Raw genomic sequence first — 23,011 nt, forward strand, 5'->3', positions numbered from 1 at the left:
AAATCATAATTCCCAAATTTCCCACACCACCTGAAGCATCCACCCTGTGTACGCTCCGTGATTGACACTTTTTCGGGTTGCTTTGTGCGTGGGTATCGAGTGTCTCGCTACTGCAAACATCTTTGAAAAGGAGAGAAAGCCAGTTCTACATTAACAGATCAGCTCCCAGACCAATGCACGCTTATAAAAAGTGCCAAACAGCCACCTAACGACAAAGCACATGCATGCTTTGAGCTAGCAAGTGCTAGGTGCCGTTATTTGATCAGCGGTCAGGTAATGGCTACGCAGAGACCAGTCTTGACTCTCTCCCACGCAGGCAAGCAGTTTGTGTTTACTACCACCCATCACATTTGGTAACTGGTATTGAGAAATGTCCGACTCCTACATAAGCGTTATTGACCACAAAGAAAGTCACATGAGCTGACATCGTAGTTAACGGTTAGGTTCGTGTGGCCTGTAACGTTAATTAACCGGAGCTAGCAATGTGGCCTACCACAAGATAACGCCTATATTGTTAGCCATGCTGTTCAAAACGGTAACGTTAGCTTTTGACAACTGATGATAACTGATATCGTTAGCCGGATGCTAAAGCTGATTGTTTGGTCATATGTGTATACAATGCATGTTAAATGACCCGTTGGGACACGGTTATGTCTCAGTGGGTTTATGTGTGAATATTGGTAATCACAATTAAATTTGTCAGTAACGTTACATTAGATGAAATGTGTATAGCAACCACCGTCTATTCTAGACACAAAGTTAACGTTACTAGTGTATATCAAATCCACACATGCATCTAAAGCTTTGCAAACTTAAAGACCATACTTTGAGTGTTAGTATGAACCCTAGGTTCAGAAGTGCCACACTAGCTTTAAAGTAATGTAATGTGTGGTCTGTTATGAACAAAGATGGGTAAAGTATTCACATGCTTTACTTGAGTAAAAGAAGCAGCATTGCTAGGTAACACTGCTCCGTTAAGTATTATAAGCCAAAATGGTCCAAAAGTGAAAGTATTCAGAATACCCCATTCCTTAAGTGCTATTTTACTTTGGGTTTTATTATTTCTGATGCCTTAATGTGTAAGCAGCATTTTATTGTTGTAGATGGAGCTCATTTTATATAGTTAATAAACAGTTGGGCAGATTATTCAGTAATGATGCATCGTAATTTATAAAATGCCCATGTCTTTTAAGGAAAAATGTTAATCTGCTAACTGTAACTCATGTAAAAGTAGTAGGGGAAAGTACGATATTCCTTTTCTGAAATGTAGTGAAGCATTTGGTAACCTGAAGTGGAAGTACTCAAAGTACCACCTCAGAAATGTATTGAAGTAGAGGACTTGTTCAGTTAGAGTTACTTTACACGTCAGGCTATGAAAGATAGGAAGGATTTTCCTAACACAACAACTTTCTATATAATGATTCACAAATCTGCTACGTGGCTCATCTTTCCAGACAGGTTTTTGATTTGGAAATCACTTACAAAGTATTCTGTTTTTTTGTAGAAAACTTTAAAGTCTGCCAACGCAACGCATGTTAATCGAGCATAAATCTGCACAGTGATTGCTTACAGCAGGCTTCTCTCTGGTCCAGATTTGCGTCATGGTTCGCTGTAGACACCTGCGCTCGAATTGCTGATGAGAAATATTTGTGTCACATTAGGGTCACTCAGTGCCAGAATTCTGAATTTCCCAGTTCATGTCATGGATTTTACAAATACTTTTTTAGTTATGTATTTTTGAAGATTGCCCCCTTGTGGTTTTCTGTCGGCCTATGTGTATTCCAAATTTTTACTAAACATTCAAGAAACCCTAAGGATAGTTTGCGACATATGTTCATGTAAATAGTTGTTGGTGAATGTTTTACAGTAATACAATTAAGAAGATTAGCCTTGAAGAAGCCATATGTATTGAGCTAAGAAACTGTGTCTAGACACACACACACACACACACACACACACACACACACACACACACACACACACACAACAAGATAAAATCATTACAAGCTGTAGCCTGCAAATGTCCGGAACCCATTGAAAAACAGGCTCAGTAGGTGTCACACAGAGATAGAAAACCTACTAACATATTACAAATAATCACCTATGATCTAAAACTAAATAATTAACTAAATAATATTACAGCCAGTGAAAAAGAACGAAAATTTTACTATTTAATTCTTTTTTTTCATGGTGGAGTAATATAACATATTTAATCTTTATATACCTGTAATTAATATTAACACTTTCTGATCGTGCAAGCCACTAAGTTATAGCGACCAATGGGCATAGAATGCAGTATTTGCACAACTGTAAGAGCCAGCAATAATAATAATAATAATAAGCGAGCCAGTGTGTTATAGGTATTGTGACTTGATTGCTGTAGGAATACACGCTACTGTTTTTATGAGTTACAGCCTCATTGTCACTGTTTAATCCACAGACTCTTGACATGGGGAGTAAAGTGTCCTTCAGCACAGGAAGCAGTGACCAAAATACAGCCTCTGAGTTAACTTCTGTGGCATCGCATCCTCGCAATTCCATTCATGCCCCTTTGGACTGCAAGCAGGTAGTTGGTGAGAGAGACAAATAGACATATCGCCCCAAAAGTTATGCTGTCTATTACAGTATACACAGCACAATTTCTGGAGTAACCTGCTAATGGAATTTTGATGCATTTTCTGTATAAAAACCTTTTAATCCTGAGGGCTTATTTAAGGAATCGTTCTGTTCCTTTGTTTTGTAATGCTTTTGAATATATAGTGTACATAGACTTTGACTGTTTGTTTAAGTGTGCAGTGAATCATTGTGTTGTGTTTATGTTGGTCCTTTGGCATCCAAATAAAAGGGAGGGCAGTTCCTAAAGGCTGGAAATAAACGAATATTCAGATTTAATTATACAGTTTGATTCTATGTTGAGAGAGATATTTATTTTTCAAATTCTTTCAAATATTTTCTAATTCTGCATGCATTTTCATTAGCATGTGGTCTTCTACTGCACACCTGGCTGTTTTAGAATGTAACTGCATAGACTACATATAGACACCATAGAACAAATTATGAGGCATAAACATTTGCTATTATAACCGGGTTTTATTTTGAGTTTTTTTGCCTTCTTTATTTTTATACTATTTTAGGAGACTTGTGCAACAATACCATCACTACATGTGTGACAAATGCAGTTTCTCCCCCCCCCCCCCAAACAGATACCTGAAGACAGGAGATGCAGTGAAGAAGACCTGGACTCCAGTTGGGGAGAGGAAATGAAAGCAACAGATCTGACTGAACCTGCACCTGAATCCCACTCATCGGGGCACGTGGAGTCCGATGGCCGTGTCAACTCTGAAACAGTAGGCGGAACAAATTGTCAACCCAGTGGGCACGTATCCTCACAGGCAGGGATGGAAGCAAAGTGTCAAATGACATCTGCAAGTGTGTGCAGCTCTACAACAGACAGCCATGGACAGCCTGTGGCGGTCCGCAGGAGACCCGGGCGCCCACGTAAAAGAAAACACTTGTTGACTAAAGACAAAAAAGACCCAGATTCTGCCTGTTCTGACGCAGTTCAACATAAGGAGATCAGCACGACAATACCTTTGCCAACATGCTTAGAGAACCACAACCGAGATGATGTGCCTAACGCCATAGACGTTCCATTAATCAATAATACACCCCATAATGAGAAGTCTGGTCCTCATACTGTCTCTGATGGTAAAGTAGAAGACAGTGTCCCTGTGCTGCCAAAAAGAAGAAGAGGAAGGCCAAATAAAGCACAAATCGCAGCTTTTAAAGCTATGGTTGCTGAGGCTGCTGCTGCCAGAGCTCCCTCTGCTAATGCTAATAATGTTAGCGGTCCTGCACGGAGACTAAGGAGTAGGGGTGAACAACACCCTTCAACACCGGATAGAAAGCCTGAATCTGATAGCAAGGTCCACCCCAAGCAGACTGAAGTGACTCCTACAGAAAGCAGTAATACGTTAAACTTTCAAGGTATTAAAAGAAGAAGAGCTAAAGTGGCTTATCAGCAAGTTCCTGCTAAAGTGTCCAGACTTGACGTTTCCCAGGATGCCTCATCACTATTAAGCGACGACACAGGCTGTGGGGAGAGAGCAGAGACCGATAAACAGATGGAATTTAACACTGACAAACAAGAGACTGATACAGATGGAAAGAGCTGTCAACTTTCCCCGCAGTCTCAAGAAGGACATGTTAATACTTCTGAGGGTTTGAACAGTCTAAACTTGGTAATTCCTACTGAGTGTTATAACCCCAAAATAAAACAGTCAGCTGACACGAATGGCAGCGGGGAGTCGCAATCAAAAAGCAGTCTTGAAGCCCCAAAGAATGCAAACCTGCAGAATACGGAGCCCTCTAGCACAGATGTCATAACCTTCTCTGACCTATCACCTAAACCTGTTGGATCCCCCCCCGCTGTGAAAGCTGAGAATATCGAGATGGAGCTGGATCATTTAAATCCTGGGTCAGAGTCAAATAGTCCTACTTTACAAAGCAATGCCAACACTTCAGTTAAAGCTGGGGCTTCAAACAGTCAGCGAAATACTTTCAGGCGCAAGAAAGGCGGCAAGAGAAGGAGGAGAAAAAGTAATGTTTTGTTACAGAGAGAGCAACTTGAAGGCAGCAATGACATTGAACAAAATCCAGACTGCGGTGACGGGGATAAAGAGGCCTGCTCAAATTTCAGCTACACTAAAAAAGGGGGCAAAACTCTGTTGCAATGTGGTTATTGTAGTCAAACCTTTAAATTTCTCTCTCAGTTCATCATCCATCAACGCGTTCATACGGGAGAACGACCTTTCAAATGCCCTGAATGTGGCAGAGGTTTTAGCAAAAATTCCAACTTAAATCTTCATCTCAAGACGCACAAAAAGAGCAACATATATAAAAAATGTCCATTTTGCAAGATCAAATTCTCTTGCTCGGAATATGCCTCTCATATGAAGATACACGCACAGGTGCTGGACCAGGACTCTGAGGACAGCAAATCGGAAAAACACAGTAGAGGGAATGACCATGAAAACAGTCAGGACCTTCTTAGACCAGTTTCCCCAGTCAAGAGAGAAAGAAAAGTGTGCCAGTACTGTGGTAAAACATTCCCATTTCAGTCTGCCCTTATAAGACACGTGCGTGTCCACACTGGAGAGAAGCCCTATAAATGTGATATATGTGGCAAAGCTTTCGGTCAGGCCTATTTCCTCCGTGTTCATGAGCTGACACACTGGTCGGTGAAGCGCTACAACTGCACACGCTGTGACAAATCATTCACTCATTATAGCAATGCAAAAAATCACAGTTGTAGACCTTCGGGAACCGGTGACGATTTACAACCCAACAGACGTGTAAAGCCTTCACTAACGTACACGTGCCACATCTGCAAGAATGTTTTCGACCATCTGCAGGAGTTCAACAGCCACATGAGAGCCCACACCGGCGCAAAGCTTTATCGCTGCTTGTATTGTGACAAGCTGTTTGGTGTGCTGTCTGAGTTTAGCACCCATCGCAGTCAGTGCAGCGGAGAGGATAAGGCCTCCAGCTCTGCAATAAAAGAGGAAGAGACAATGGCATTAATACAGTACACAGTGCCTGCACTTAGGTGTTCATCTGGACACAATCCAGCTTCTCCTCTCACAGGAGCAAATTGTGAAACGCCGAAAGAACCATCACAGACCAGCCACAAGAAACGCTTCGCTAACTTAAAGAAACCGTTCCAGTCAACAGTCATACCGGCTCACCATCTCTCACACATTGTGTCAAAGTTAAACAAACTAGATAACCGCTCAGACCCCAGGAAATATTTATGTCCAAGCTGTGGCCGACTGTTCAGACACATGGGCAGACTCCGAGCCCACATGCTCACCCACGCCCCAGGTCAAAGTTACACCTGTGGCTGTTGCGGCAAGACTCTAGAAAACTGGAAAAAACTGTGGCACCATCAGAGAACCCACCGACAGAGACGCGGCCGCTTCACTTGTCCTCAGTGCGGGCAAGGTTTTCGGTTCGTGGAGCCGTATAAAAAACACATGAGCGAGCACCCAGAGTTCCAGTGGATTCAGGTCAGGCCCAAAAAAGTGTTTCTGCCTTATAAATGTGAGCAGTGCAGGTGCAGCTTTCAGACTCTAGATTTGCTGTTCAGTCACCAGCTTTGCCATTCCTCAACACACAAGGACTCTGATTTCGATATATCTATGGATGATCCTGCTACACAGTCAAACAAGAAAATGTTTAGTCCTCCCACAAACAACCACATAGCTAAATTATGTCCAGATCCAGAGGAAAACCTGTCTTCTCTGGGCCCCTTATCCACATCTCCAGACCCAGTAACTCCAGAGTCGCCTCTAACACCCATGTTTTCCTTTGTCCAGAGTAAGGGTCTTGATTTGGGTAAAACTTCCCAGCATCCCAGCAGCACACATTCGATCCAAGATAGAGAAACCAGTCAAGACAGAATAGATGAAAATGCACCTGGAAAACCTTTTACTCCTTTGGGAACTGTGAAAAGACAAGTGAGTGCCAGAATGTCAAGCGAAGGATCTGCAAATGGTGTTAAGTGTGCTGTGTGTGGTGATGCATATGCTGCCATTTCAGACCTTTATCATCATTATTTGCAGCATGCTAGAGGCCAGTTGTAATAACCTAAATGGAGATTTGCTGCCAATTCAGGGCGGGTCCTGTAGTCCTAGATTATAAAATGTAGAAACATTGTCAGTTACACACCTGGTAAAGTTATGGGAAATGAAATGCTTCAAAAAGGAGTTGGAAGATTTGTTTAAAATAATGTAGTAAACCTGTCATGCCTGACAGTTAAAAGATTCTGAAATATACACACTAAATGTACAAAATAAAAGGGACACTTTCTGTTTTCATGTAGTGCATCAGGAATCTTCCGGTAGAAGTCACTAGGCTAGTGACTAGCCTTTCTTTAGTTTCTCGAATAAAATTTCTGTCCATCAAAAAGAACAGAAGAGATGCCGACAAAAGAGAACATGTGACAAAGACGCGGGAAGCAGCCCTGGGATATATAATAACATATTGAGCTTTTCAACAAAATAAGCATTTGAAAACAGAACTTGTACTCTATGGAAATGGATGATTATGGAAAACATTAATTTCCATTGATAACCACTGAAACATTTTAAACCCTTACTTGTTGTTGCCCTGCAACCTCCTGGTATCTTTAATTCATAACTTGGAAAAGTACCCTGCACTGATCAGAGGGGTAGACGTCACACTGAAGTCATTTCTGAACTCCTTATTGCTGTGGACATTTTGTTTGGCAAACCTGACTAAGAACTTGTTTCATTTTTTATTTTATAAGACATCGTCAATTAATAGAACCACCCATTATTGAATAGAAGCTGTATAGTTTTACAAATTTCAAACACCTCATCACATGCATTCACTTTATGTGACTTTAATATCAAACGTGCACATTTTAAATCACGCAGGTCGCTTTTGACTTCTACAAGTGAGGGTGTTACTCAAATTGTTTAAGTGATGTATGGATTTAAAAAAATATATAGTTTTGTTCTGGTCTCCAACAAGGACATGTATCAGCATTTTGTATTTACATTCAAAGTGAATATCAGCTTTACTCATGCATGTTTGTTAAAGAATTTGTTCTATTGTGGACTTGTAACATGATGGCTGAAATCAAGAGATGCTACATTTTCTAGAAAATACACTAACCTACGCACATTCCACACCTGAAGCCATGTGCAACGAAAGTGCTGCGGATCATTCATTATTTTTTTACTGCCTTTGAAAAACTACATTATGTGCTTCAGTGTCAGGCTTGAGTTTTGTTTGAATCATGAAAAGCACATTTCAAAAGATGTTTCCCGGATGGACACCCTGCTTTGTTGAATATTATTTAATGCCATAGTTGGTCCTAAAACCAATAAAGGTAATTTTTGTATTGATATGCGATCGTGTCTGTCATTTTTAGTTTAGAATCTACACCTCCTTATTCTACGTTTATTATAACCATGAGATCCTTGGATCCTAAATATTAGGTTAAGTTGAAGGTTAAGGCTCAAATATTCTTTTAATATTGATTGACAGTAGAAGTAACTTGTGAATCAACATTATGAATGATTCTTGATTGAGCGATTCTTCCCCATTTTTTTGTACTGCGTGACAAATTGGTCTCAGGCAGGTAAAACAGCCTTAAGACCACTTGAATCGTTATTTAAAACAGCCCGATAAGATCCATGACAAAAGAACACGTTAATATCACCACTGTCAAATACTCACCAAGTACAGTATTTGTGCTTGCGTGCGTATGTGTGGTTAGGATTTTTATTGCACGCTTTGCACATATATGGGAATGGGTGGAGGGGTGAATTTGATTGATGCAACTTAGCAAATATTTGCGTATTATTCTAAATTAGGTGTGAATGTGTTTGTAAAATTGTATATTCTGATGTTTTGTTCTTCACTTGCATTGAATATTTATTGTTTTCCTGCCTGCCGAGGGACTACAGGTGGAAAATAGTACTTAGTACAACCTGGTACAATGCATGTCTCCTTGTTAGGTTAATGTTTAATTGTACACTGTCCCTGTTTAAGTAAAATGCCATTACATTACATGAATCATAGCAAATACAGATTGTTACCTGTAGTGTTAAACATCTGGGGTTGGGGTTTGTGAAAGTCAATTAAAAATCAGTTGCAGCATATTTTAATAGTCCAAAGTGATGAGTTTGAGTACAATATGTAGTACAAGAAGTCAAATAGATGAGGTATCTTAGATTTTTTTTTTTTTATTAACCCTTGTGTTGTCTTTCCGTCAACCTTGAAAAACTTGAACTTTTTTTCACAGTTTGTTTTTGCTTTTTCCAACGTTTTAAATTGTAAAATTTTTCTTCTACACATTTTCAGCGCTTATTTCTACGTCCCATTTTTTCTGATATGAAACAAAAATTAAAAACGGGCCAATGTGACCCAAAGTCACCACAAGGGTTAAAGGGGTATACAGTTTTCTTTCCTAATACAACACATGACAGTCAAGTGACTTTAGTTGGAGGACATGGTGTTGCGAATCCAGGAGTTGTAGTTGCAGACCTTGGTGTAGACTCCGGGCTTGTTCCTCTGGGCGCAGCCATAACCCCAGGACACCACACCCTGCAGCTGACCGTTGCACACCACGGGGCCACCAGAGTCTCCCTGATAGGACGCAGATAGAAAGGAAAACGTGAGCAGAGGTGCTCTAAAGTTTGGTGTGTCCACTCTAAGAAACTTTAGCTCGTACCTGGCAGGAGTCCTTGCCTCCCTCGAGGAATCCAGCACAGAACATGTTGGAGGTGATCTGTCCAGGGTAGGCGGACCTGCAGCTGCTGTCGCTCAGGATGGGGGCATCCAGGCACCTCAGACGATCAGGGTAGCTGCCTAGAGAGGAAACAGACAATAGGCCCTACATGTAAATATTCATACCCCAGAATGTACCAAAAAAATGTTCCAGATGTGAGTGTAGTGTGTTACTGACTCCCAGAGCTGCTGGTGTTGCCCCATCCAGAGATCAGACAGAGGGTGCCAGAGCTGGCACAGCTGGAGGGCAGGGACACGGTGCTGACGTAGCTGTGCAGGGAGGCGGGCTTGCTCAGCTTGATCAGCATGATGTCATTGTCCAGGTTGCCGCTGTTGTAGCTGGGGTGAGGGATGACGCGGGCAGAGTCGATGAACTGCTCTGTGCCCTCGCTGACAGCAATGTTGTGCTCACCAAGACGCACCTGGATGCGGCTGCAGAGAGAGGCATGAGGGTTAAATTATAGGTTAGGAATCTGACATTGCATTGTCAGTATCTCTGATTTCATTACATTTTGAAAGAACATAATGCTAAAGTGAATCAGTGAAAGTGGTTTTAGTATGACTGTGGACCTAATGTGTGGATGTAAAATGTCTGCACTTACGACTTGTAGCAGTGAGCAGCAGACACCACCCAGGTGCTGGAGATCAGGGAGCCTCCACAGAAGTGGTAGCCAGAGTTCAGAGAGACCTGGTAGGCCACAGAGTTCTTTCTGCACTCGTAGCCTCCAACAATCTTGTCATCCTCAATGGGAGCGGCATCTGATGAAGAATTTACCAGAGTTTATGTTTTGCAGGACAGTCATTTTTTAAAGAAATCTGAAAGTAAATAGCTCTTCAGTACTATTGTCACAAAATGGTCAAAATTACTTTAAAAAATGAGTGAAAAGTAAGATTGATACTTACAGGCCACTGCGAACAGAGCCAGAAGAATGAAAGCCTTCATGATGCTGTCCGTCTCAGTCTCGGTGTCAGCTCAGCGGCACTGCAGCCCCTTTTAAACCCACTCTGTCCCTCTGCTATCTGCTGGAACAAGGACACGTATTTCCATTTTTCACCTTTCTGTTCAGTAACCTGTGAGAAAAACGCATCTGGGAGACAAGAGTCAACATATTGACAATGTGAGCTCTGGTTGCACCCCTGTTACGAACATTAAGTTTATGAAAGATATACACTTATTCATTTGTTTGAAATTACTGTAGAAATTTAAAGTAAATTGTGTTGCATTTTATTTTTAGCCTTACAATGCCTCTTTATCTGTCAATGTAATGGAGGTATACTGTATTACTACCATAATAATAATAATAATCATACATTTTATTTATGGGCACCTTTCTGGACACTCAAGATCCCCTAACAAGACAATAAAATAGTAATAATAATAGTAAAAACATACAGAACATTACTAAGTACAGATGAGTGGTGATCATGTTGGATATGCCAGTGTGAAAAAATGTGTTTTCAAGCGGGTGCACAAGATACCATAATTTGGAGGAAAGCACAATAACTTTCATGTCAAAAGTGTATTTAAGTTGTCGGTATTTAATTGATGGTGTTTATATTTTCACTCACTAACAGTTAAAGATATTTACTTTCCCCTCTGTCTCCTGTATGTTCTCCTGATTCATAACTAGTGTAAAATTGTCAGGCCACTTATTTTAAATGCAGTCTAATAGCAAATGTACAAAATATTTCTTTTGAGCTATTACCATCACCAATATATCAATCCTGTATTCATGTTTAGTTCATTTCTTTTGAGAGGGAACAATACTTGGGTTCAAATATTTCTCTGGAATTGTTTGCAATGCTTGTGATTTTTTTTTTAAATAGTTGTTGATGTTGTTGTGACACGTAAACTGAATCTTAATGTAAAATTGTATTTTTCCATACAGTATTTATTATGACCTCTTTTGTCACGCTGGTGAACAGAAGAAAACACACATGCATAAGAAAACACGCAAATAGACAAAACACAAGCAAATTAAGAAAACAACTTCATTAATTTGACAACACGTGCAGCATTCAGCAAACGCGCTGCAAATTCACACAACACAACCAAACAGATAAACGCGCTGCAAATATGAAACGATGCAAAAAGAAAAGCACACAAACCCAGAAAACAAATGCAACAAAAAAACGCAGCATCCAGATTACACAACAGAAGTTCTCCAGACCTCTAGAGGGAACAGCTAGTGGAACAGCTTGATTTTCGACCCCACGGGGAGAGAGCGCTCTGCCTTTTTATTAGAGTCGGGTATGGCTGCAGCCTGGAGAACTCAATAGACTGTATATTAAATTCATATTATTATTATTATTAATAACATAATATATTAATAATATACAGTCTATGCTCCCGTCTCATGCCTTCCTGGCTGGTGCCGTCCCCAAACTTCGGCTTTTCAAAATAAAAGCTTGCGTCTGGTGTCTGGTGTGTTGGATGTTTGTGAACTAAACAGTACGGCAATCATGTTTAGTGAATAATGAATAACTTTTTCAGCAGATGTCTTACTTACAATACGTTTTAGCAAAGCAGTTTTGTGTTTATATGTGCGAGCGGGATTTATTCAGTTTGATAAATCCCACGGTAAATTGGCTGGTTTACTAAACAGGGAGGGACTTTAAATCCTGTCTGTTTTTTGTATTTCAAGAGCGAATTGCTCCACAATATGAATACAGATTGATCGCTTATTTTGTTGGTAACCGTTGTTGTATAATCACAATATTACACTTGAGGAGGCCACTTCAGTAATTCGCCTTTCGGACCTCGAAATTAAACCCTCTCGTGTAATATGGCTTAAACAAACGTCAACGTTAAACGCTAACATTAGTTTCTGGTTCCCTAAAGGTTAGTTCGAACCAGACCAAAAACTAACGTTTAGGGAATGTTCCCTCAGGGTCATAACGTTCCCTAAACATTAAGGGAACTGTGACGGCCCCTGTGTGATCTGGTGGGGCCTCTCTGTAGGAGTGATACCTCTCTGGTCTTACCCATCTTTGTTTGAGTTGATTGCAGATCTGGTGCACCTGGGAGCTGTGAGCTGATAAAGCTCCACCTGGTCAGACTACAGGCTCTCTTCACTGCAATCCAGACATCAACCATGGCCTGATCATCCTGCCTGCCACATCTTGTTTTGAGTTTATTTAAGTTACAGAGACACACTTTGCACATTACAAAAGATATGTTTAGTTTATTCTTTTGTTAAATAAATCACTTTTGATAATTTACGATGCCTCGCTCCCTCTTTTGTCATGGCCCTTGAGCCAGGTTATGACAGAACCAACCAACTGAAACGTTCTCCTGTGGTTGCACTGTACCTCCACACAACGTTCCCGTTTGGTTGTTTTTGGTTGTTCGGAGTGCGGTTTTGAAAATGTTTCTTTATACCAGCTCCATTTAAGTTTTTGAAGTAGCATATAAAAGGTTTGCAGTCACTTGATATAGATTCACTCAAAAATTATTGGTCTTATAAAATCTAAGGAAGATAAACAACATAGCAAGAGAATATATTTATTTTTAGGCTGATAACAATTTTGTTAAAAACAATACTTTTGTGCTTAATTTCGTTTTTTTAACTGTATTATGTGAACATACTTAAAACAAGAATTTATCAATAGAACGATTTTCACAACTAAGAAAATTCACTTCTTCCATCCATCCATCCATCTTCGTCCGCTTATTCGGGGTCGGGTCGCGGGGGGTAGCAGCTCCAGCAGGGGACCCCAAACTTCCCTTTCCCGAGCCACATTAACCAGCTCCGACTGGGGGATCCCGAGGCGTTCCCAGGCCAGGTTGGAGATATAATCCCTCCACCTAGTCCTGGGTCTTCCACGGGGCCTCCTCCCAGCTGGACGTGCCTGGAACACCTCCCTAGGGAGGCGCCCAGGGGGCATCCTTACCAGATCCCCGAACCACCTCAACTGGCTCCTTTCGACGCGAAGGAGCAGCGGCTCTACTCCGAGCTCCTCACGGATAACTGAGCTTCTCACCCTATCTCTAAGGGAGACGCCAGCTACCCTCCTGAGGAAACCCATTTCGGCCGCTTGTACCCTGGATCTTGTTCTTTCGGTCATGACCCAGCCTTCATGACCATAGGTGAGGGTAGGAACAAAAACTGACCGGTAGATTGACAGGTTTGCCTTCTGGCTCAGCTCTCTTTTCGTCACAACGGTGCGATAAATTTGAATGTAATACCGCACCCGCTGTGCCGATTCTCCGACCAATCTCCCGCTCCATTGTCCCCTCACTCGCGAACAAGACCCCAAGGTACTTGAACTCCTTCACTTGGGGTAAGGACTCATTCCCTACCTGGAGAAGGCACTCCATCGGTTTCCTGCTGAGAACCATGGCCTCCGATTTAGAGGTGCTGATCCTCATCCCAGCCGCTTCACACTCGGCTGCGAACCGATCCAGTGAGTGCTGAAGGTCACAGGCCGATGATGCCATCAGGACCACATCATCTGCAAAAAGCAGCGATGAGATCCCCAGCCCACCGAACTGCAACCCCTCTCCACCCCGACTATGCCTCGATATCCTGTCCATAAATACTACAGACAGGATTGGTGACAAAGCGCATCCCTGGCAGAGGCCAACTCTCACCTGAAACGAGTCCGACTTACTGCCGAGAACCCGGACACAGCTCTCGCTTTGGTCGTACAGAGATTGGATGGCCCTGAGAAGGGACCCCGTCACCCCGTACTCCCGCAGCACCTCCCACAGTATCTCCCGGGGCACCCGGTCATACGCCTTCTCCAGATCCACAAAACACATGTAGACCGGTTGGGCATACTCCCAGGCTCCCTCCAGGATCCTTGCGAGAGTAAAGATCTGGTCCGTTGTTCCACGACCAGGACGGAATCCGCATTGTTCCTCTTCAACCTGAGATTCGACTATCGACCGAACCCTCCTTTCCAGCACCTTGGAGTAGACTTTACCGGGGAGGCTGAGAAGTGTGATACCCCTGTAATTGGCACACACCCTCTGGTCCCCCTTTTTAAAAAGGGGAACCACCACCCCGGTCTGCCACTCCTTAGGCACCGTCCCAGACTTCCAGGCAATGTTGAAGAGGCATGTCAACCAAGACAACCCCTCCACACCCAGAGCCTTAAGCATTTCTGGACGGATCTCATCAATTCCTGGGGATTTGCCACTGTGGAGTTGTTTAACTACCTCAGCAACCTCCACCAGGGAAATTGACGACAAACCCCCATCATCCTCCAGCTCTGCCTCTACCATAGAGGGCGTATTAGTCGGATTTAGGAGTTCCTCAAAGTGCTCCTTCCACCGCCCTATTACCTCCTCAGTTGAGGTCAACAGCGTCCCATCCTTACTGTACACAGCTTGGATGGTTCCCCGCTTCCCCCTCCTGAGGTGGCGAACGGTTTTCCAGAAGCACCTTGGTGCCGACCGAAAGTCCTTCTCCATGTCTTCTTCGAACTTCTCCCACACCCGCTGCTTTGCCTCTTTCACGGTAGAGGCTGCAGCCCTTCGGGCCCTTCGGTACCTTGCAACTGCCTCCGGAGTCCTCTGGGATAACATATCCCGGAAAGACTCCTTTAGTCGGACGGCTTCCCTGACCACCGGTGTCCACCACGGTGTTCGTGGGTTACCGCCCCTTGAGGCACCTAAGACCCTAAGACCACAGCTCCTCACCTAGGGTGCTCTGGTACCAAGTACACTTATGAGCATCCCTATGTTCGAACATGGTGTTCGTTATAGACAATCCATGACTAGCACAGAAGTCCAACAACAAACAACTACTCTGGTTTAGATCAGGGAGGCCGTTCCTCCCAATCACACCTCTCCATGTGTCTCCATCATTGCCCACGTGCGCGTTGAAGTCCCCCAGCAGAACTATGGAGTCCCCGACTGGAGCCCTCATGCAGGACTCCACTCAAGGTCTCCAAGAAGGCCGAATACTCCGAACTCTTGTTTGGTGCATATGCACAAACAACAGTCAGAGTTTTCCCCCCCACAACCCGCAGGCGTAGGGAGGCGACCCTCTCGTCCACCGGGTTAAACTCCAAAGTAGCGGTGCTCAGCCGGGGGCTTGTGAGTATCCCCACACCCGCCCGGCGCCTCACACCCTGGGCAACTCCAGAGAAGAAAAGAGTCCAACCCCTATCCAGGAGTATGGTTCCAGAACCGAGACTGTGCGTAGAGGTAAGCCCCACCAGATCTAACCGGTAGCGCTCCACCTCCCGCACAAGTTCCGGCTCTTTCCCCCACAGAGAGGTGACATTCCACGTCCCCAGAGCCAGCGTCTACTGCCCAGGTCTGGTCCGTCGAGGCCCCTGACCTTCACTGCCCCCTGTATGGCAGCGCACCCGACCCCAGCGGTTCCTCCCACAGGTGGTGGGCCCATGGGATGGAGAGATAGGTGCCGCGTAGCTTTTTCGGGCTGTGCCCGACCGGGCTCCGTGGCAAACCCGGCCACCAGACCCTCGCTGACGAGCCCTCCATCTGGGCCTGGCTCCAGACGGGGGCCCCGGGCTTCCTCCGGGCAGGGTCACTCCATCTCTACCTCGGTCACTCATAGGGTTTTTGAACCATTCTTTGTCTGGCCCCTCACCTGAGACCATTTTGCCTTGGGAGACCCTACCAGGAGCACAAAGCTCCCGACAACACAGCCCTCAGGTTCATTCACTTCTTTCATTTCACATTTCACTTCTAATAAGTGGTTCAGTTCAGTGTACAAATCCAACCGTTACACCCCCACGCCAGTAGGGGGAAGACAGTAGGCATTTCTCAATGTCAAGGATCCTTCCTTGGCATTGAGAAACACCTAGTGCAGGGGTGTCAAACATACGGCCCGTGGGACAAGAAACTCTGTGGCAGATAAAGTTTCTGATCTTTCTGGAGTGGTTAACTGGTCTGGCCCACTTGAGATCAAATTAGGGGTATGTGGCCCATGAAGTAAAATGAGTTTGACACCCCTGACCTAGTGCCTCTGCTTTCAGGTGACCGATTCAAGTCCTGTCCTGACTTCCGTATACAACACCGGTATACACACCTGGCGAACAGGGCAGACAAAAGATCTGTTCGTTTGGTCCCAAATTCGAACTGAAATACTGCCATTGACTAAAACATATGCTGACTACACTTCACCGACGGTGTTATAACGCAAGGTAGGATGAAGATACCAAGAAAGACATTATCGGCGGTCAACAGTAAAGACCTTTCTCCGCTCAAGACTGCTAGCCCATATGCTAACGCGGGAAACAAGTTAGCTTTCCACAGCTAGCTATGCTGCGAGCGCTGCTAGCCCCATGGATACATCAAAGTTGGCCACCGAGACTGAGCCTTCCCTCGGTGATGTTTTAACCACCATAAGGAACCTGGACAACAAGATGGGAGATTTTGGTAAACAACTTAAAGAAAGCTCCGACATGGTTGCCAGCATTATACAGCGAGTTGAGCTGAACTCAGTCGGACATAGGGTTTAACACTTATCTTACAATACATCCGAGGGCTGTATGCTGTAAAGCCTGTAACGTGGATGAGAGATAAAGCCATGGATGTATAGAGCTCAACAGTCCCGCCCACAGCGGGTTCCGGAAGTAAAAATACAATGCAATTTCTCCATTGACAAATTGGAGTATAAGCCATAAAATCATAATCGTCCATGGTAGACTTAAAACCAGCAAATTCAAATATCATTATAACTGAACTGACTTTTCTTACAAAATTATATTGTACAAGCTCTCCACTTTGTTCTACATGTGTAATTTGTATTTCTATATGTTTTACAGCAACTTTTCCTGACAACCTTTGGAGGTTTGACCAGAGGTACTGCCATCCGTCACATGCTACGGCGAGTGGCAACCAATGACGTTGTAAAACCGTATAGCCTGCAGGGCAGAAAGACAAGTTTTAACAAGAGTTATAACAGGCAGGTGTTATTTTATTGTTCACATCAGTTTTATGCTTAGCTTGGCTGATAAGAGGTTTTAATTTGACTTGTAACTTTGCTTCTACTTGCTACTCTAGCGCCCTCCCAGATATCTAATATCCAACAGCCTAGTGTCAAAAGTGGATTCATTCAAGTTTCTGGGTTCCATCATTTCCCAGGACCTGAAGTGGGAGTCTAACATCCTTAAAAAGGCTCAGCAGAGGATGTACTTCCTACGGCAACTGCGGAAGCATGGCCTACCACAAGAGCTATTGGCCATCTTCTACACTGCTGCTATCCTCCTGCCTCCTCCCCTCTGACACAAGAACAGCTTCTTTCCCACTGCCATCACTCTCCTGAACTGCTGATAAGTGGGGTCATCCCCACTTTGGCCATTCACCTACACATTACATACTTTATCATTCCAATATGCATTTTGCACACTACATTTGCACTATTACTTTGCACTCTACATTTATACAATATATTGTGTTAATGTGCCTATATGTATGTTGTCTCTATTGTACAGTATGTGTCTATATTGCCAATAAAACTGATTTTGATTCTTATATAAATGTATATTTATTTTTGGTACACACGGGTTGTTAAAGATTTTTTAAAGGTTAGGGGAATGTAAAAAAATAATGTTAAGCAAACGCTCCATTTAAACTTACTTAGGGTTAGAGACGTTCTCTAAAAGGTTACAACGGTGGGGAACGTTCTCTAAAAGTTACAATGTTAGGGGGAATGTTCCCTAAAGGTAACAACGGTAGGGGAGACGTTAGAGTACGTCCCTAAAGGTTACAACTGCAGTGAGAACGTCTCTAAAGGTTGCAACGATAGGGAACGTTAGTGAACGTTCTCTAAAGGTTAGAAACGGTAGGGGAACATTCTCTAAAGGTTGCAATGTTAGGCGCCTGAGAACGGTCGATGTAACCAAAAACTAACGTCCCTAAACGCTCAGGAAAACTTTCCATGGGAACCAAAACTAACCTTTAGGGAATGTTCCACAACCAAAAGCGAACATTCCCAGAACGTTCTGGGAACCAAAAATTGTTACCTGGGACCCACCAAACAAGAGAAAACATATCTCAAACATAGACTTAATATTTACAGTCTATGCAGTTGCTCTCTCTCTCTCTCTCTCTCTCTCTCTCACTCTCTCTCTCTCTCTTTCCCTCTCTCTCCTCTCTCCCGTGGGAGTCGAAAATCAATTGTTGCATTGTTTCATATTTGCAGTGCATTTATGTATTTGGTTGTGTTGTGTGCATTTGCAGCGTGATTTGCTGAATGCTGCGCGATGTGTTATCAAATTAATGAAGTTGTTTTCTTAATTTGCTTGTGTTTTGTCTATTATGCGGTGTTTTCTTAAGTTGCAGGGCGTTTGCCTGTCAGCCCACCGTACTATATATTTGAGGATACAATTGTTTGTTGTAAATATTCAATGCATGATGAAAGCTGAACACAGTATTTATCATCCAAGGTGGCTGAGTTACTTTAAATTGTTATATGTTTTCACTGATTTGAGCAACATGCAGACAAAACATACCTTTATTTAAAGAAATCTTGAACAGTAATTTTCTCAAAATCCCTCTAATGCCACACTGTTTTGTTCAATCCCTGAATGTATATCTGGCAAGTGTTGAAGGCTGCCTTTTCAGAATTTTAAGTTTTGAAAGTACAGAAACACATATCTTTTTTTATTTCTTGAGTTTTTTTCTCTTAAATATTTATGAAAAGTATTACTTTGCAGCAGTTTTATTTGGATTTGAGATGTAGATTCATGATTTTTCATATTAAAGCAGGTTTTTTGATTATTTTTTTGCACATATATCTTCTATTCATTTCTAAAGTGAGATTACTTTTTATCTTGTTTTCCTTACTGTTGATTAATTTCATCGGTAAATCAATTTGTTTATATCTAACAGCACAAAACAGGGAACAATAGAGAGAGTGAGGTTGATGTTAATTTATTTTTATCAAAGCAGATGCCATAGTAAGAGATTGCTTAATGTTCCTTCCAGTCAAGTGACTTTAGTTGGAGGACATGGTGTTGCGAATCCAGGAGTTGTAGTTGCAGACCTTGGTGTAGACTCCGGGCTTGTTCCTCTGGGCGCAGCCATAACCCCAGGACACCACACCCTGCAGCTGACCGTTGCACACCACGGGGCCACCAGAGTCTCCCTGATAGGACGCAGATAGAAAGGAAAACGTGAGCAGAGGTGCTCTAAAGTTTGGTGTGTCCACTCTAAGAAACTTTAGCTCGTACCTGGCAGGAGTCCTTGCCTCCTCGAGGAATCCAGCACAGAACATGTTGGAGGTGATCTGTCCAGGGTAGGCGGACCTGCAGCTGCTGTCGCTCAGGATGGGGGCATCCAGGCACCTCAGACGATCAGGGTAGCTGCCCTAGAGAGGAAACAGACAATAGGCCCTACATGTAAATATTCATACCCCCAGAATGTACCAAAAAAATGTTCCAGATGTGAGTGTAGTGTGTTACTGACTCCCAGAGCTGCTGGTGTTGCCCCATCCAGAGATCAGACAGAGGGTGCCAGAGCTGGCACAGCTGGAGGGCAGGGACACGGTGCTGACGTAGCTGTGCAGGGAGGCGGGCTTGCTCAGCTTGATCAGCATGATGTCATTGTCCAGGTTGCCGCTGTTGTAGCTGGGGTGAGGGATGACGCGGGCAGAGTCGATGAACTGCTCTGTGCCCTCGCTGACAGCAATGTTGTGCTCACCAAGACGCACCCTGGATGCGGCTGCAGAGAGAGGCATGAGGGTTAAATTATAGGTTAGGAATCTGACATTGCATTGTCAGTATCTCTGATTTCATTACATTTTGAAAGAACATAATGCTAAAGTGAATCAGTGAAAGTGGTTTTAGTATGACTGTGGACCTAATGTGTGGATGTAAAATGTCTGCACTTACGACTTGTAGCAGTGAGCAGCAGACACCACCCAGGTGCTGGAGATCAGGGAGCCTCCACAGAAGTGGTAGCCAGAGTTCAGAGAGACCTGGTAGGCCACAGAGTTCTTTCTGCACTCGTAGCCTCCAACAATCTTGTCATCCTCAATGGGAGCGGCATCTGATGAAGAATTTACCAGAGTTTATGTTTTGCAGGACAGTCATTTTTTAAAGAAATCTGAAAGTAAATAGCTCTTCAGTACTATTGTCACAAAATGGTCAAAATTACTTTAAAAAATAATAAAAAGTAAGATTGATACTTACAGGCCACTGCGAACAGAGCCAGAAGAATGAAAGCCTTCATGATGCTGTCCGTCTCAGTCTCGGTGTCAGCTCAGCGGCACTGCAGCCCCTTTTAAACCCACTCTGTCCCTCTGCTATCTGCTGGAACAAGGACACGTATTTCCATTTTTCACCTTTCTGTTCAGTAACCTGTGAGAAAAAACGCATCTGGGGAGACAAGAGTCAACATATTGACAATGTGAGCTCTGGTTGCACCCCTGTTACGAACATTAAGTTTATGAAAGATATACACTTATTCATTTGTTTGAAATTACTGTAGAAATTTAAAGTAAGTTGTGTTGCATTTTATTTTTAGCCTTACAATGCCTCTTTATCTGTCAATGTAATGGAGGTATACTGTATTACTACCATAATAATAATAATAATCATACATTTTATTTATGGGCACCTTTCTGGACACTCAAGATCCCCTAACAAGACAATAAAATAGTAATAATAATAGTAAAAACATACAGAACATTACTAAGTACAGATGAGTGGTGATCATGTTGGATATGCCAGTGTGAAAAAATGTGTTTTCAAGCGGGTGCACAAGATACCATAATTTGGAGGAAAGCACAATAACTTTCATGTCAAAAGTGTATTTAAGTTGTCGGTATTTCATTGATGGTGTTTATATTTTCACTCACTAACAGTTAAAGATATTTACTTTCCCCTCTGTCTCCTGTATGTTCTCCTGATTCATAACTAGTGTAAAATTGTCAGGCCACTTATTTTAAATGCAGTCTAATAGCAAATGTACAAAATATTTCTTTTGAGCTATTACCATCACCAATATATCAATCCTGTATTCATGTTTAGTTCATTTCTTTTGAGAGGAAACAATATTTGGGTTCAAATATTTCTCTGGAATTGTTTGCAATGCTTGTGATTTTTTTTTAAATAGTTGTTGATGTTGTTGTGACACGTAAACTGAATCTTAATGTAAAATTGTTTTTTTCCATACAGTATTTATTATGACCTCTTTTGTCACGCTGGTGAACAGAAGAAAACACACATGCATAAGAAAACACGCAAATAGACAAAACACAAGCAAATTAAGAAAACAACTTCATCAATTTGACAACACGTGCAGCATTCAGCAAACGCGCTGCAAATTCACACAACACAAACGATGCAAAAAGAAAAGTACACAAACCCAGAAAACAAATGCAACAAAAAAACGCAGCATCCAGATTACACAACAGAAGTTCTCCAGGCCTCTAGAGGGAACAGCTAGTGGAACAGCTTGATTTTCGACCCCACGGGGAGAGAGCGCTCTGCCTTTTTATTAGAGTCGGGTATGGCTGCATCCTGGAGAACTCAATAGACTGTATATTAAATTCATATTATTATTATTATTAATAACATAATATATTAATAATATACAGTCCATGCTCCCGTCTCATGCCTTCCTGGCTGGTGCCGTCCCCAAACTTCGGCTTTTCAAAATAAAAGCTTGCGTCTGGTGTCTGGTGTGTTGGATGTTTGTGAACTAAACAGTACGGCAATCATGTTTAGTGAATAATGAATAACTTTTTCAGCAGATGTCTTACTTACAACACGTTTTAGCAAAGCAGTTTTGTGTTTATATGTGCGAGCGGGATTTATTCAGTTTGATAAATCCCACGGTAAATTGGCTGGTTTACTAAACAGGGAGGGACTTTAAATCCTGTCTGTTTTTTGTATTTCAAGAGCGAATTGCTCCACAATATGAATACAGATTGATCACTTATTTTGTTGGTAACCGTTGTTGTATAATCACAATATTACACTTGAGGAGGCCACTTCAGTAATTCGCCTTTCGGACCTCAAAATTAAACCCTCTCGTGTAATATGGCTTAAACAAACGTCAACGTTAAACGCTGATGCAGTTTTAAATGTTTTATTACCATGTGTTTACAGACGTCTCTGCTGATTGAGTATCACCTGTGACCTGAGCCGAGACACACCCCACTAACACAGAACGTTTAGGGAACGTTGGGGAACATTAGTTTCTGGTTCCCTAAAGGTTAGTTCGAACCAGACCAAAAACTAACGTTTAGGGAACGTTCCCTCAGGGTTATAACGTTCCCTAAACGTTAAGGGAACTGTGACGGCCCCTGTGTGATCTGGTGGGGCCTCTCTGTAGGAGTGATACCTCTCTGGTCTTACCCATCTTTGTTTGAGTTGATTGCAGATCTGGTGCACCTGGGAGCTGTGAGCTGATAAAGCTCCACCTGGTCAGACTACAGGCTCTCTTCACTGCAATCCAGACATCAACCATGGCCTGATCATCCTGCCTGCCACGTCTTGTTTTGAGTTTATTTAAATTACAGAGACACACTTTGCACATTACAAAAGATATGTTTAGTTTATTCTTTTGTTAAATAAATCACTTTTGATAATTTACGATGCCTCGCTCCCTCTTTTGTCATGGCCCTTGAGCCAGGTTATGACAGAACCAACCAACTGAAACGTTCTCCTGTGGTTGCACTGTACCTCCACACAACGTTCCCGTTTGGTTGTTTTTGGTTGTTCTGAGTGCGGTTTTGAAAATGTTTCTTTATACCAGCTC

General features: G+C 42.7%; 2 protein-coding genes and 1 pseudogene across 4 annotated transcripts; 1 reads left to right on the forward strand and 2 right to left on the reverse strand.

Annotated features, from left to right (window-relative positions):
• Window positions 1-54: 54 nt before the first annotated feature.
• Window positions 55-7,936, forward strand: LOC144519782 (uncharacterized). 3 transcript variants are annotated; one of them, XM_078253203.1, is made up of 3 exons: window positions 55-316; window positions 2,441-2,566; window positions 3,204-7,936. In XM_078253203.1, the coding sequence occupies exons 2-3, from the start codon at window positions 2,450-2,452 to the stop codon at window positions 6,642-6,644; spliced, it is 3,558 nt and encodes a 1,185-aa protein (XP_078109329.1). In that variant the 5' UTR covers window positions 55-316; window positions 2,441-2,449; the 3' UTR covers window positions 6,645-7,936. The 3 variants fall into 3 exon arrangements, with proteins under 3 accessions (XP_078109329.1, XP_078109330.1, XP_078109331.1); XM_078253204.1 differs by having other exon boundaries at window positions 55-273; XM_078253205.1 differs by lacking the exon at window positions 55-316 and having other exon boundaries at window positions 2,482-2,573.
• Window positions 7,937-8,988: 1,052 nt separating this feature from the next.
• LOC144519812 (trypsin-3) lies at window positions 8,989-10,264 on the reverse strand. The gene is made up of 5 exons (XM_078253252.1): window positions 10,225-10,264; window positions 9,924-10,080; window positions 9,500-9,753; window positions 9,266-9,402; window positions 8,989-9,180 (listed from the first exon to the last, which is right to left on the reverse strand). Exons 1-5 carry the CDS (start codon window positions 10,262-10,264, stop codon window positions 9,031-9,033), a joined length of 738 nt encoding a protein of 245 aa, XP_078109378.1. The 3' UTR covers window positions 8,989-9,030.
• Window positions 10,265-19,171: 8,907 nt separating this feature from the next.
• LOC144519813 (trypsin-3-like) lies at window positions 19,172-20,476 on the reverse strand (annotated as a pseudogene).
• Window positions 20,477-23,011: the final 2,535 nt, after the last annotated feature.

The sequence above is a fragment of the Sander vitreus genome, chromosome 6 (assembly GCF_031162955.1).
Source record: "Sander vitreus isolate 19-12246 chromosome 6, sanVit1, whole genome shotgun sequence".
NCBI classification, from domain to species: domain Eukaryota; kingdom Metazoa; phylum Chordata; class Actinopteri; order Perciformes; family Percidae; genus Sander; species Sander vitreus.